The 16,526-nt window shown below is 38.3% G+C and overlaps 1 protein-coding gene across 1 annotated transcript in view; it reads left to right on the forward strand.

The window, feature by feature from the left end:
- myo10 (myosin X) overlaps positions 1-16,526 on the forward strand; it is an 84,228-nt gene that overhangs the window by 11,621 nt on the left and 56,081 nt on the right. The window contains exons 2-3 of the mRNA XM_083525447.1: positions 7,890-7,988; positions 12,508-12,666. Of these exons, the coding sequence (XP_083381573.1) occupies positions 7,890-7,988; positions 12,508-12,666 (258 nt within the window). The remainder of the gene's footprint in view (positions 1-7,889; positions 7,989-12,507; positions 12,667-16,526) is intronic.

Raw genomic sequence — 16,526 nt, forward strand, 5'->3', positions numbered from 1 at the left:
AGGAGCTGCTGATCTGTCGGTGTGTGAGATTATGCGTGCTGTTTGTTGTAGTTGGAGAAGAAAAATGCCAGGATGTTATTACATATCTTCCTGTTGTGACTTTCTGGAGAAAAAAAAAATCCCCCAAAATCAAGAAAGGCACACATCAAGGAAAACAAATCGTAATCATGTCATTCGGAATCTCTGATTATGTTCTGAAACTGTAATAATTACTGGTCATTAAGACAAAGGATTTTTTTCTTGTAAATTACAGACATAATAAAGACATTATTTGGAATAAAGTTACCGTAATCAGAGCAGGAGGTATTAAGTGTTTTTTTTTAAACCATTTTCTGTTGTCACATGCAGTACATCGGGAATGCATAGCTTTAAGGCATTTGCATGCTTTTGTATATGTGTGTGTGTGTGTGTGTGTGTGTGTGTGTGTGTGTGTGTGTGTGTGTGTGTGTGTATGCATGTGTACGTGTGTGTGTCTGAAAGATAGAAAGAGGGAGGGAAAGAGAAAGTGAAAAATAGTGCAAAACTGGTTTCACGGTTCCAGTAATTAAAGACGAGCAAGCTTAGAAAGAAAAACTTTTTAACGGTACCTGAATGTCTACACACACACACACACACACACACACACACACACACACACACACACACACACACACACACACAGAGCTTTAAAAAAGTTTTTACTTGTTTTCCTGCGTATCTTGTGTGAATCTGGATCTTTCAAAGCGACAGTCACTGTTCGAGTTCATGCACAGTGACGTTAAACTGACCGTCTCTGTCTCTTTTTCAAAAACCTTCCTTTGTGGTTGGGACAGTTCTCACCGAAAACTCAGACCCTATGTTCACAAAAGCCCAGAATTAGAACATTGTACCATCGAGTCAAAAAGTGAAAAGTGTTTTATTTTGGGTTTATCACATTTTATCAAACATCGGCAGAAACAAAGCACAGCGATACACTGTGCCGAATGACAGAAGGTAATACATTAAAAAAGCATTCCAATAAAGATCCAGATCTGTATTTTACTACATCATAACTGGCAGCATTCAGTTCCAAATGAGTCTCTGCAGGAGCATAGCAACTAAACATGGAATAAATCAGTTACTTCTACAGATGAAAGACTCATTCTGTACCCAGTGGTTGTGTAATTGTGTAACTAAAATATGAATAACAATAGATGCTTTAAGTGTTAGAGTGTTTAAGGCATAAAGTAGAGAATGTATAATTAAATAAACGTCACTAACTTTCTATTAATTTATTCCAAAATATTCCCCACTACAGTTTTTTTATTCTGGTGTGTTTCTAATAATAACATTTAATGCTTAGCTCTAGTGCAGTGCATACCTGTTCAGGCACATTTTTCACTCTCCTTGATCATAACGTTATGATAAGAAACCTAGGCAAATGATTAAACACATTTGTTTAATACAGATTGGGACACCTGGCATTTTCCAGCTATATGTGGTTCTTCCCGAAACTGTTACCATGAAGTTGGAGGCCACAATTCTATAGGATGTCTTCAGATGTGGTAGCATTCAATTTTCCCTTCACTTGAACTAGGAAACCTGTTCCAGCATGAAAGATATTTGTGCGAAAAGCCACAGATATGGTTTACATGGGTTGGAGTGGAAGATATTTAGTGGCCTGCTATAGAACTCTGACCTTAACCCTGAACACATTTGGGATTAATTGGAACGCTGACTTTACCCCAGGGCTCCTCACCTCACCTACATCAGAACCTGACTTTACTACCACTCTTGTGGCTGAATGAATCTTACAGAAATCTTCACAACTATATTCCAAAATCTAGTGGACTCTCTTCCCAAAAGAGTGACAGCAAATTAGGACTACATATGGAATAGGATATAATTAGAAAGCTAGTTAGAAAGAAAAAATGCGCAATGTTTAGGTTTCCTGATCACATTTTTTATTTTAGAGAGATTAAACGAAGAGTTAAATGTACGGGATAGAGTTTGTGTCTCCCTTCCTAGTTCAGACAGCAGTAGCATGTGAAGCAGTATCACATGAAGCAGAAGGGTCTCATAGCCTGGAGACGACATTACTACAGACGTCCGTGTTTACTCAGTTCTAACGTTGCTACATCAACATGAGCGGCTGATGATTAGCTGATAATCAGGATCAGGTGTTTTACATTGGGGTTACACAGCACTATCCAGATGTTTTGTGTAGATGAGAATTTAAACTATGCCATTTGAAACCTTCATCTTCAGACAGATGGTCATTTGAGAGTTATGAGACTCTGAACTAGCTTTAGGGATCTATATACAAACTATAATTAGAAAATTAGGGAAGCCTACTGCCAGTGATGGTGGCTTTTAGAAGAAATGACAGAACTAGCTGAAGGAGAAGCTGGTTTTCTAGTATTTCTGTCACATTAACACATTTCAGCCGTTCAACTTGGATTGCCAGAAAGTTCTGTAGAATTTACAACAAAGACTTTCTTGCATAGTATTTAAAAACAGTGGCATAATAGATTTGCTCATTTTGCAGAAAACAGCGTTTCTGAAGAACCCCATTATGGCAATATGGTAATGCTAGAATCTGAATAAATGACCTTCTAATCTATAACTCAAAGCCTTAACTACCCAGAAACCACAGTCTCAGTGGTTAAGGCTGCCAGTTACAAATCAGAAAGTTCAAATCCAGGCTACAATTTTTTATTTTATTTTACAGTGTGAAGGCTTTCGGGCTCTACTCCTTACAGTAATACTTCTATGTTACAGCCTACAGCTGTGATTGGACAGTGATTGTATTTCAGTGTAGCGAGACTACGTGCCGAGGAACATGAAATGCAGTGGGACAAGAAATTACGTTCACTTCTAACATCAAGTCCCACTTACCTTATGTATACTGTGTAATCAAGAGAACAGTAGAATACATGAGCCTCACTAGAAGCATTTTAAACTTCCTCACATTTTGTGCATGACAAATAGTCTTTTGTGCTTTTTTGTTTAAAAATACTCCTAACTGATTATGATTAAAGAGTCATTTTATATTTCAGTAAAGCTGAATAAATGAAATGCAATGGCATTTGTGTAAATTTTTTAGTAAGTTGATTGATTTATGCTCTGACATGAAATCTTTTAAATCGCCTTGCAGCTACTTTCCATAGGATAGCATGTAAAGTGTGAGGTGGTGGGGCTGTAAAAGCAGGGAAACATAGGCCCCATATTTTCACATTCCAAAGCTGTCTGGAACAAGACGTCGCTTATCAGTAGCTGCAATCTTGTGGTGTCCATGTTAAACCCCAATAGAAATTAATATTATAGCTTTCTCGTTAGTTTGGAAAATCACTTGTAATTATTTCGAATTTCTGAATACTAGCTTGTATTTTATATTAAACAGTTGGTAAAATAATCAAAGAGAGTAATTAATTTATAAAATAAATAGGTAAATAAAAAAATTAATAACAATATCAACAACAATTATAATTAATTCAATTCAATAAATTTTTATTTGTATGGCGCTTTTAACAATGGACTAGGGCAGAAACCATTTCTTGAGTAACTCGAGTAAATCAAATACAAAAAAATCATCGTTTAGTCTCCACAACACGCCTCCAGCAGCCTGATGGCTCTTCTGGCCAACCTCAGGTCAACCTCTACATAGAAATGCAGCCACACAAGTTTCCCACTGATCGATCCAAGGTAGCGTTTCTTATTTCCTTACTCACCAAGAAGGCTCTGTCCTGGGCGATGGCAATATGGAGCGCCAATAGCGTCATAACCACGTCATACGTGCTATTCACAAACCACTTCGCAGAGTATCAGACTGGGGCGTCCCTGGCTGGCACAACACTTCCTGAAGTTCTCATTAAATCCCTGTGACATCCTCGAGTGAAGCCACCGGTGCAGGGAGCATTGTTTACACCACCTACCCCATCCGCGTCTGACCCTGATCCCCCTAGCGGCCATGCTCATGGGAAGCCTTAATAACTCCCTGGAGGTGGAGGGTTCCCCAGAGTACCTATCATTTGCGGACATGTTCAGTAAATCACGCTACTGGTAAACCGGGATGAGCGGGGAAGTCTCACGATTCGTCCAAGGCTGCTCTGTCTATGCCATCTCTAAGACTCCACAACACTAACTCACAGGGAAGCAGGTCCCCCTGCATATCCCTCAGCAGTCATGGTCACACCTGGTGATTGATTTTATTACAGATCCGCCCAACTTGGACGGTAACACCTGCATCCTATTGGCTGTGCAAGCTGGTTCCCCTCCGTGGCCTGCCCACAGCCCTAGAGAATGCAGAGGTGCTGTTCCATCACATCTTTTGAAACTTTGGAAAGTCTGAGGAAATCGTGTTCGGCCAGGTACCCCAGTTTACATCCCATGTGTGGAAGGCGTTCTTTGGGCTCCTAGTTTGCTCCTAGTGTGTGCTGGGCTTCCAGCCACCATTGTTGGAGTCACCATAGATCCTCCTCCCACGGAGAAGCTGGACCAGCTGTCGGTGTGCTCCGTCTGAATTCACGACGTAGGGGTACCACCCTGGAATACATCACGGACCTGAGGAACGCTCTTGGGTCGCCAGGCGGGACGTGTAAGACCAAGTGCTCCTGGAGGAGTTTCAACCCAACCACCCCAACCGCCTTGCACCTCGGGGCCGCAGGCGCCCCAGGCCCCGAGTTACGGTGTCGAAAGCCGCCCCTGGAGGAGGGGGTAATGTCAGGGAACCACCAGCTATGCCTCCCCCTGCACTCAGCACACTCGCAGCGCCTCACCTTCATACTTATCACCTTCACTTGTCTCCAATCTACGCTCTTCTTTATAAGGTTCTCACTCACTCACCGTCCGATTTACAGTTTATACTACTGATCGTCCCTGGACTTCCCCGGTTTCGGATTATACCCGTTTTCCCGGTTTGTGCTTTTACCTAAGCTTCTGTTTGTGTACAAGGCAAATAAAACTTGGAATTTTTTCTTCTGCACAGTAAAAATATAACATGCCATACAACCAAAATGCCCTCTGGTCAATCAAAGCAAAATTTATTTAATTCCTGTACTGAATACAAATGAGTTTGACATGGTGGTTTTCTAAAAGTTCTTAGACAGCATAAATAAACAGAGAAAAGCTATATGTTGACCCCCATCATGAAATCCAGGTTGTATAAATATACAAACTGCAAATACCCCACATGCACTGACCTCTCCCTGGGTGATGTTTCATATGCTCTCTTTCACATGGCCTGCATGTGCGTTTCATACACATTGATTGATATATTTTTCCCACACAGTAACCCTTGTCTGTTTTGTGTTTAACACTGGCTACAATGTTTTTTTTTATTTTGAGTTTGTAGCTTGGCATGACTTCAAATCAACTTTTTCCCTCAAATTGCTACATTAATATTTTATTACACGGTTATTTTTAATCATTCATAATTTGAGTTAATACACTGTTGTATCTGATGTGTTTGTGAGGGTTTTTAAATGTGCACAGTCCTTGCATGAAAATAAGTCAACTGAGAAACTGTTTTGTTGAAATCAAGTAAAGTAAGGAAATGGCATGAGGCTGAAATGATTTGCAAATTTAACATCTATTGTAAGTAAAAAAGAGAAAAAAAAGAGATGCTTTTTCCACCCTTTCCTACTCTACTATTGACACTAGTGTGCTATGTGAGGAAGGTTTTGAACATACACATTGTCAGGCTTTGTTGTTTGGGATTCAGTGAGGATGGCCAGGGGCACAGCTGTCGTATAGCAGAGCAGGCTAATCGTTTGGTGCAGCTGTGTGTATGTGTATGTGTGTGAGTGTGTGTGTGTGTGTGTGTGTGTGTGTGTGTGTGTGTGTGTGTGTGTAGCAAGCAGTACAACACAGTAGATTGTCTGTGTGAAAAAGAGGAAACATGGAGACAAACCAATTGAAAAAGACACAAAGACTCATTGCTATAGTTGCTTTTTTAAATGAGCACATTTTCAGCTGGGAAAATGCTCCAGTTTTTTACACACATTTGAATTTAGTCATTACAATTCTGTGTTTTTAGTAATGTATAAGCACCCAACCCAGCCTTTAAATAAGAGAGCTAATCGGTTAAATGAGAAGCAGTGGGTCCAGGATGTAGCATGAGCATTTCTTTAACTCTTTAACTGTGTGAAGTGGTCTTGGCATTGTGTGTGTGTGTGTGTGTGTGTGTGTGTGTGTGTGTGTGTGTGTGTGTGTGTGTGTGTGTGTGTGTGTGTGTGATAGAGAGAGAGAGAGAGAGAGAGAGAGAGAGAGAGAGAGAGAGAGAGAGAGAGAGAGACATGGCATCTTTGTGTGAGGATGAAAATGAGGTTAAAGTTCATTGCGCTGTCTTGGGCAGTTGGATTCAGAACCATTCATGCCTGTCCAAATCACTGTGTTTATCCTATCAGTAAATAGATTGATGGGAAAGGTGTGTGTGTGTGTGTGTGTGTGTGTGTGTGTGTGTGTGTGTGTGTGTGTGTGTGTGTGTGTGTGTCTTCTGGACCTGTTTTATATCCGTTGGTTTTAACCTTGTGGATCCCCCACAAAGAAAACATTTTTTTTTCTCAGCTTTAATTTAAATGAATTCAATATAATAAATAATAATAGGGATATATTTTAGGTATGGCTTAGCATTAATTAGTTACAACAAGTGTAAGACATGGGTGTGGGTGTATATATATATATATATAAATGAAGTGGTACGAATTAATAAAATTTGTGCCGTTAAAACAAATTTGCGTTAACGCTTTATCAACATATACATTTTGAAAGCCCTAAGATATGCTGATGTACTGCTGTACAAGCTGCACATTGACTACTCTAAAATATATCCAAGTTTCCTTTCAACGGTATTGTCTCTTAAGAAGATACTAAAATGGTTGCTGAAATATGAGGGGTGTACTTACTTTTGTTAGATACTGTACATGCACTATATGGACAAATATATTGGGATATCGGCCTTTTCCAGCCACATTTGGTTCCTGATCAAACCCTCAAAACTGTTACCACAAATGCCCCTGTGCCCAATGCCTGCTCCATGAAGATATGATTTACATGGGTTGGAGTGCTATAGAATCTGACTTCAACCTTATTGAGTCTTTAATGCTATGCTATTGTCATGCTGAAACAGGTTTGGGTCTCCTAGATCAAGTGAAGGGAAAATATAATGCTACTGCATCCAAATACATCCTATACAATTGTGTGGAAAGAACTTCATATACCTGGGAACGTCAGGTGTCCCAATACTTTTGTTCATATAGTATGTATGTAAGATAAAAGTACAAATCCATGCTTATTTATGACTTATCCAATAAAGTACTACTTTCACAAATTTTAATGAAGTAAAAGTATAAACATATTTGGTTTTGATGGTAATAAAATATAAGTGAATGTAGTAATTTTTTTTTTTTATTATATCTTTATAATTTTTTATGATTATATCTTTATTAAGCAGACTAACCAATTCACCAGCGTGGTCTCGGGTTACAGCTGAGTAAACAGCTGGTTAATGAGAAGTGAATGAGTTTCAGGTCACAACTTGCAACATGCCAGTCAGCTGATCCTAATGAATTCACACTGAGGCTGTGTTTCTAAATATGCAATGAATAATGTGTGATCTCCTAGAAAGCAGGCTGCTATTGGGAAAGGGCAATGTGTGTGATTAGATAGATAGACATAATATTCACTAAAGAGAAATAGAAAATAAATAAATAATTAAAATGGATTTCACAGATGCTCATGAATAATACAACAATTCCTGCAAATGATATGTATATAATAAAATGTCTTTGTAAGATATATATATATATATATATATATATATATATATATATATATATATATATATATATATATATATATATATATATATATATATTAAAGTGTGTGTGTGTGTGTGTGTGTGTGTGTGTGTGTGTGTGTGTGCTTTTCAGGGTTCTCGTGTGTGGCTCTGGGAGGAGGATCAGTATTGGGCCAGCACTGTGAACTCCTGCTCAGGTGGCATTGTAGTTTTCCGCACAGACTACGGACAGGTAAAGCCATTTGTGTGTTCCGGGTTTTGTGCGTGTTGTTTGTATAAGCAGGTAATTATTCAGAAAACAGTAGCTTAACATCTGCTCTACAGACTCCAGAGAGGACACTCACCTGACAGTTGGGATGGTTTCATTTAACACACACACACGCACGCACGCACGCACACACACACACACACACACACACACACACACACACACACACACACACACACACACATGCACACACACACACATGCACACACACACACCCCTACACACCTACACACACACACTAGGGGATAAACTGGTATTTAATATCAAGAGGAACTCATACACAATCTTATTGTACATGTGGGTACAAATACAACATCTGGTGAGTGTTCATTCAATAATTTTGCACGCAACATGAAGCCACATTTTTTGCGACAGCAGCAAGTGACAAAGCCACAGCAGGCTATTTGTATTGAGATTTGCTTGAGTTTTAATTCATGCAAATGAATTATAATGTGGTAAAATGACAAATCCTGGTGATAGGCTTAAAACGATTTCTGACCTCACGAATCTTGTGGTACATGTGTTATTTGTACTATAACTTTTTATGAGTATACAGATATTATGAAGCAAAATAAAGCTGGAAAAGAAGCAGCCAAGATGTTGGTGTCCATGGAGAGTCTATAAGCTTGTACTGCTAATTTGTTAACAGTGCTAAGACAAAGCCAGGCACATGTGCATTTACATCCAACAGCTCATTCGCACTCTGATTAGTGTGTAATTTAACCCTCCTAATAAGTTTGCATATCAGTTGCATCATTAATGTTCGCAGGTCAGTTGTAACCCTGTCGCCTAAAACCAGTTTTAAATATACACTATATGAACATAAGTACTGGAACACCTGAGATTTCCAGCCATATGTGGTTCTTCCTCAAACTGTTACCACAAAGTTTGAATATACGGTGTGTTTAAACAAGGTAGCATTGCTTTTTTTTTTTCATTTACTTGAACAAGGAGAACCAAAGGGCAGCTTGGCAATGCTCCTGTGCACCAACCATGCTCATTTCGGAGTGAAAGATCTTAAATGGTCTGCTATAGAGCGCCGATCTCAAACCCATTGAACACATTTGCTGACTGCACACCAATTTTCCTCATCCCACATCAATAATTTCTCCAGCAAAAATTTCCACAAGCACAATCAAATCTAGTGGAGCATCTTCTCTAACAGCAAATTAAGGGTGATACGAATTTTATGATCAGGTGTCCACAAACGTTTGTCCATATATTGTAATTCCTAATCACAATTCATACATTTCATGGCCATCAACTGCTATTATGGATTCTGGAACGTTATATTTATTTCGAATATCTTTAGCATGTCAGTATTAACCATTAAATATTTAGGGCTGTAAATATGTGGACAAAGTTTGTGGACCCCGGACCATCACACCCATATGTGATCACTGATCATCCTATTCCAGATTTAGTTTTTTTTTTACTGTTGTAATAAGCTCCATTCATCTGGAAGTCTTTCCACTAAATTTTATTTTTAAGTGTTTGGAGCTCTTTGCAGGCCACTCAAGTTCTACCATTTCATCCTTGGATGTTCCTGGAGCCTGATTGGTGTTCTTGATTGTGCAGGAACAGATTTGGGCCACTAATTTCAATAAAGAAAAATAATGCTGCTACATGCAAAGACACTCTATACAACCTTATGCTTTGTGGAAAAGCCACATTCAATTCTACAACTGTTGGGACATTTTGTGACATGAATATACCCCTTTTAGCATTTTGCTGCATATCAGTTTCGTAATCAGAGAATAATTGCTCACGCTTTAAACGGATTTCATCATTGTCCTCTGTTTCAGGATGCCTTTTCCTCCAATTCATTATTAGCAGTGCATTTAGTAAATCTTGGCTTCCTGCACAATGATATCATGAGTGAAATAGACCACAAACTCTTACTAGTCTGGTGGCAGCTGATTGTAATCTGCAGAGAGGAATCTTTTTTGGCACTGTCCTACACAGGAATCTTCTATCAGTTTCACTCTTTGCCTGCCAGGTCTGGGTCACGCTTTTCTGCCAGAAATATTGACTTCCTGTGGAGAGGATGTTTGTCCGCATGTATGTCCGTGTGTGTGTGTGTGTGTGTGTGTGTGTGTGTGTGTGTGTGTGTGTGTGTGTGTGTGTGTGTGAGACACATTTAGGTATTCTATTTCAGTCCTAATCTCACCATGTTAATTGCAATAGGTTAGTTTTGGATGCAATGTATAAAGGTGTAATGGATTAAATGGATTGGATCAGATGGAAACCATTCAGGAAATTATCCAGCTAGCCACTAAGGTGAGATCACAAAGGAAGCCGAGGGGGCAGGAATAATTGAGAACAGATGAAATAGCGAAGTAGAAATGAGATTCTGAAACAAGATTCTGTTTAGTTGTTTTTTTTCATTTTCTATTGCATAATTATTATTATTAATATTATTAATATTATTATTACTATTCTGTGGTGGACAAAGTACACAAACCATGTACTTGAGGTAAAGTAGAAAAGTGTAAGGTAAAATATTATTCCAGTAAATGTAAAAATGCTCCCTTTAAACTTTCATTTGAATAAAAGTACAAAATAAATTATTTGCCTTCAAATGTACTTAAGTATCCAAAGTACAATGATTTAATGTGGCTATAATGTCATATTAGAGTCTTTTCACATAAACTGAGTTGATTAAGCAAAGAGTCTTGTGCCAGAAATAATAATGTTACTCTTAACACACCAATCTATTAATAAAATGATATTAATGTTCCAAACACTGATTGATATCTACTAAAATTATCATTAGACCAAAACCTTTTTTTCAACTACCGGTACTTCAAAAAAATCATGTTCTACTTGCTATTGAACTGATGCTGAACTGTATGTTGGTAATGAGTAGATCAGAGAACATGCACTCGACCCTGATTGGTGGCTTGCTGTGTGCTTGACCAGTTAAGTTTTTATCCTCATAAATAAAAAGGAACAACTGATCTAGCAAAATGTAGTTGAGTAAAAAGGAAGATATTTGACTTTAAAGTTAAAGTAAAAGTCTCCCCAAATGGAAATCCTTCTGTAAAGTACAGATACATAAAAAAGCTTCTTAAATAAAGTAAAGAATTACATTTACTTCATTACTGTACACCACTTTTATTATTATTATTATTCTTTAGTCATTAACCTACTCTAAAGTTTGTGGACACCTGACCACGGGATTTTTATGTCCCTTTTGCTGTTATAATAATCTCCATTTTACTGGGAAGATGTTCCACTAGATTATAAAGTGTGCTTGTAGAGATTTGTGCTCATTCAGCCACAAGGGTACTAGTAAAGTCAGGAAATGATGTTGGTGAGGTGTGAGGGCTGGGCTGCAGTCAGTGGTCTTTTTCATCCCAAAAGGGGTCGAGGTTCGAGTTTTGAAACAGGCCACTCAAGATCTTCCACGCCAAACCATGTAAAGCATATCTTCATTAAGTTGACTTTGTGCACAGGGGTATTGTCATGCTGGAACACTGGAACAATTTCTCTCATATAGACCAGACATAAATAAACTCCGTACTAACATACGCACACACACACACACACTCATGCAGGGTTAATGATTCATTTGTTCTACATTTCCTTAACTCTCATGTTTAGCTGTAACATGGCTGTGTGTAAGTATAAAGTAAGTTCAAACAAGCAAAGTGGGAAATTACAGAACCAGCTGCCACATCAGTAAACCTACACAGTAACAGCAATAAATTTGACACAGAGACACACACACACACACACACACACACACACACACACACAGAAGCACGCACACGCAAAACACATATATACAAGCATCAGGTTTTCCTGCTCACACAGGGCATTTAAATGTAACACATGGTTTGTCTTTACTGTGTAAAAAAAGAGCTCTCTCTCTCTCTTTCTCTCTCTCTCTCTCTCTCTCTCTCTCTTCTCTCTCTCTCTCTCTCTCTCTCTCTCTCTCTCTCTCTCTCTCTCTTTCTCTTACACTTTCTCTCTCTCCTTCTCTTTCCAACACACACACACAAAGTTAATGTGTAACGGGTTCTGTGTTTTCTCAATGCTAGAGTTATACATGTGCGTTCAAACAAGTAATGAGAAAAACGGCTGCCAGTTACCCAGCCACTTCCACTGAAGCTACACAGCAATAAAATGCAATCACACATACTTACAACACACACACACGCGCGCACACACATGCAAGCTTCCTCATGTCGCTCTGTTACTCTGGTTGAAATATTTCTGGTGCTTAGTATAATTTCCGTGACTGTCCAAACCATAATCACTGTGCTGAAGTAAAGCACTCCTTATTTTACACACACACACACACACACACACACACACACACACACACACACACACACACACACACACACACACACACACACACACAGACACACACACACACACACACACATTTCTGAGACTCATCCTAAGTTTATCGTTTTGTGTGTGTGTGTGTGTGTGTGTGTGTGTGTGTGTGTGTTTGTGTGTGTGTATTTAGGTATACACCTACAAGCAGAATGCTTTGAGCAGACAGCGAGTGTATGAGATGCACAGCAGCAGTGTGTGTGGTGTAGAGGACATGGCATCCCTACAGGACCTGCACGAGGGAGCTATCCTACACAACCTGCATCTAAGATACACACAGCACAGTATATACGTGAGTATACACACACACACAAACACACACAGTCATACATTACAAACACATGCACACACAGACCTTACCTACACTAAAATAAATAGATAAAAATTTATTTAAACTACTCATAAACACAAACATACACACTGCATAGAGATTTGCAGAGAAACACACAAACACACACATACACAAGACACAGTGCTGGGACATCTGTTATACAACTTACACTATTATCCAATTAAACAGCAGAAGCATGAGTGTGTTTCCTCCTAATTTTGTCTTTGTATCTTTGTATAGCATAGTGAATGTGTGTGAACATGTGTTTGAGTATGAGTGTGTGTGTGTGTGTGTGTGTGTGTGTGTGTGTGTGTGTGTGTGTGTGTGTGTGTGTGTGTGTGTAGCTGTAGGTGTAGGGAGGAGTTCTTATCTAACTAGATTAGTAGGCAATTTATCATAATATTGAAAGTGCACACTTAATCCTGGCCATTTGGTGTACAACTTTTTCCCTGCATTAAACACACGTCTTTCATCTCGTCACCGATGTGTTAGAGCAGGGCGGGTGAAACACTGGTTTAGATACAGTATAGATTGAAAAAAGTCTTCACATTCCTTTAAAAGTTCCATGGATTTGGGATGCAAAATAATAATAATAATAATAATAATAATCTAACCTTCATACATGCTTTTTCCCACATTTTCTGTGTTACAGCAGCCAAGAAATGCAAGTAAAAGACAATAAATACAAGTAAAAGACAAAAGGATAAAACAAAATATGTTTAAAAATTGATTAAGTGATTCTGAAAGCTCCAAAGAAGGAATCTTTATAAGAATCGTTTGACATTTTATTAAACATTGTGGGCATTCTTGGTTTTATTCAACATTAAGCTCATTAGAATCACCCCAATGCATTTCGCAAAAAAGAGATGATCTTTTAGAGCAGATAAAGTATGTATGGTGCAAGAACAGGAAGGTGATTATGGCAGTACTGGGCTATAGAACTGCTGTCTTGGGCTAATGTGGTTCAGGTCATTACAAAAGGACTCATGAATAGTCCTAAATACGGTGAAGAATTAAAAAAAAGGGTTCACACCTCAATAAAGTAAAAAAAAAATATATTAATAAATAAATAAATAAATAAAAAATGAGATACATGTCTTTTTAAACATTCACTATCATACAGCAGCAAAGGAAATGCAAGTAAAAGACAAATAGAAATGTTTTAAAAGTGAAAATACACTAATGTGGTTGCACAATTGTGCACACATTTTTATAATGGGGCATGTAACTGTAACTGCTCAAAGTAAAACTCAGTTTAAATGTAATTATTATACAATCAATAAAGAATAAAGTGATAGAAAGAGTCTTTGTAGGAATATTTTGATTTATATATATATATACAGTGAGGAAAATAAGTATTTGAACACCCTGCTATTTTGCAAGTTCTCCCACTTAGAAATCATGGAGGAGTCTGAAATTGTCATCGTAGGTGCATGTCCACTGTGAGAGACATAATCTAAAAAAAAAAATCCAGAAATCACAATATATTATTTTTAAACTATTTATTTGTATGATACAGCTGCAAATAAGTATTTGAACACCTGTCTATCAGCTAGAATTCTGACCCTCAAAGACCTGTTAGTCTGCCTTTAAAATGTCCACCTCCACTACATTTATTATCCTAAATTAGTTGCACCTGTTTGAGGTTGTTAGCTGCATAAAGACACCTGTCCACCCCATACAATCTATAAGAATCCAACTACTAACATGGCCAAGACCAAAGAGCTGTCCAAAGACACTAGAGACAAAATTGTACACCTCCACAAGGCTGGAAAGGGCTACGGGGAAATTGCCAAGCAGCTTGGTGAAAAAAGGTCCACTGTTGGAGCAATCATTAGAAAATGGAAGAAGCTAAACATGACTGTCAATCTCCCTCGGACTGGGGCTTCATGCAAGATCTCACCTCGTGGGGCCTCAATGATCCTAAGGAAGGTGAGAAATCAGCCCAGAACTACATGGGAGGAGCTGGTCAATGACCTGAAAAGAGCTGGGACCACCGTTTTCAAGGTTACTGTTGGTAATACACTCAGACGTCATGGTTTGAAATCATGCATGGCACGGAAGGTTCCCCTGCTTAAACCAGCACATGTCTAGGCACGTCTTAAGTTTGCCAATGACCATTTGGATGATCCAGAGGAGTCATGGGAGAAAGTCATGTGGTCAGATGAGACCAAAATAGAACTTTTGGGTCATAATTCCACTAAACGTGTTTGGAGGAAGAAGAATGATGAGTACCATCCCAAGAACACCATCCCTACTGTGAAGCATGGGGGTGGTAGCATCATGCTTTGGGGGTGTTTTTCTGCACATTGGACAGGGCGACTGCACTGTATTAAGGAGAGGATGACCGGGGCCATGTATAGCGAGATTTTGGGGAACAACCTCCTTCCCTCAGTTAGAGCATTGAAGATGGGTCGAGGCTGGGTCTTCCAACATGACAATGACCCGAAGCACACAGCCAGGATAACCAAGGAGTGGCTCTGTAAGAAGCATATCAAGGTTCTGGCGTGGCCTAGCCAGTCTCCAGACCTAAACCCAATAGAGAATCTATGGAGGGAGCTCAAATTCCGTGTTTCTCAGCGACAGGCCAGAAACCTGACTGATCTAGAGAAGATCTGTGTGGAGGAGTGGGCCAAAATCCCTCCTGCAGTGTGTGCAAACCTGGTGAAAAACTACAGGAAACATTTGACCTCTGTAATTGCAAACAAAGGATACTGTACCAAATATTAACATTGACTTTCTCAGGTGTTCAAATACTTATTTGCAGCTGTATCATACAAATAAATAGTTAAAAAAATCATACATTGTGATTTCTGGATTTTTTTTTTGAGATTATGGCTCTCACAGTGGACATGCACCTACGATGACAATTTCAGACCCCTCCATGATTTCTAAGTGGGAGAACTTGCAAAATAGCAGGGTGTTCAAATACTTATTTTCCTCACTGTATATATATATATATATATATATATATATATATATATATATATATATATATATATATATATATATATATATATATATATATATATATATAATAAAATATTAAGCCCACCGAAATCTCCAAAAAATCTCGTTTCGGTTTTATGAGACGAAGGTAGAACTTTAGAACTTTAGAAGGTAGGGCAGATATGCTTGGTGTAAGAACAAGAACATGATTATGGCAGTATTGTATGGCTGTCTTTAGCTACTGGGGCTCCAATTATGACAAAACTCATGAATAGCTCCAATTACCAATCTATTTTAAAACCTTTTGTAAACAGTTGAATACGAACAGAAGTGGCACAATATTAGCACAAGAACGGAATAAAGGACAACCCTAACTCAACAAACAAATGGCTTCAGAAGAAGTAGTAGTTTAAACAGTTTAACAGTCAGAGCCAGGATGTACATCCTATCAAAAAAGGCTGTGTGTAACCGATCTTGACTCTGCAATGTAATTCTTTATTAATGGACTCTGTGTCTTTCAACATCTGCATCTGATAAAATAAAATTCAAAATCTTTAAAATGTTGAGATTGCCGCTGTATGATGTCTAGTAATAAAGTGGACAAAAATGCACAGGGAGTCCAAATTCATCCAAGTCAGAAACACAATGTAAATTGAATTGGGTCAGAATTAGAAAATAATCAAATCTATGGGGATATTAACATTAAATAAGCAGGGGTTAATAAATGAATACATATAAAATGTATTTTAAAGCAAAGAGGGAATTAGATTAATCACAAAAATTTATTTTGCTGATTTAAACAGAAATCAAAAGGTGTACGGCTAAGCAGAAAGCATACTGACTACAAAATATAAAGGAAAACATGCATAGAC

Source organism: Silurus aristotelis (genome assembly GCF_946808225.1).
Source record: "Silurus aristotelis genome assembly, chromosome: 22".
NCBI classification, from domain to species: domain Eukaryota; kingdom Metazoa; phylum Chordata; class Actinopteri; order Siluriformes; family Siluridae; genus Silurus; species Silurus aristotelis.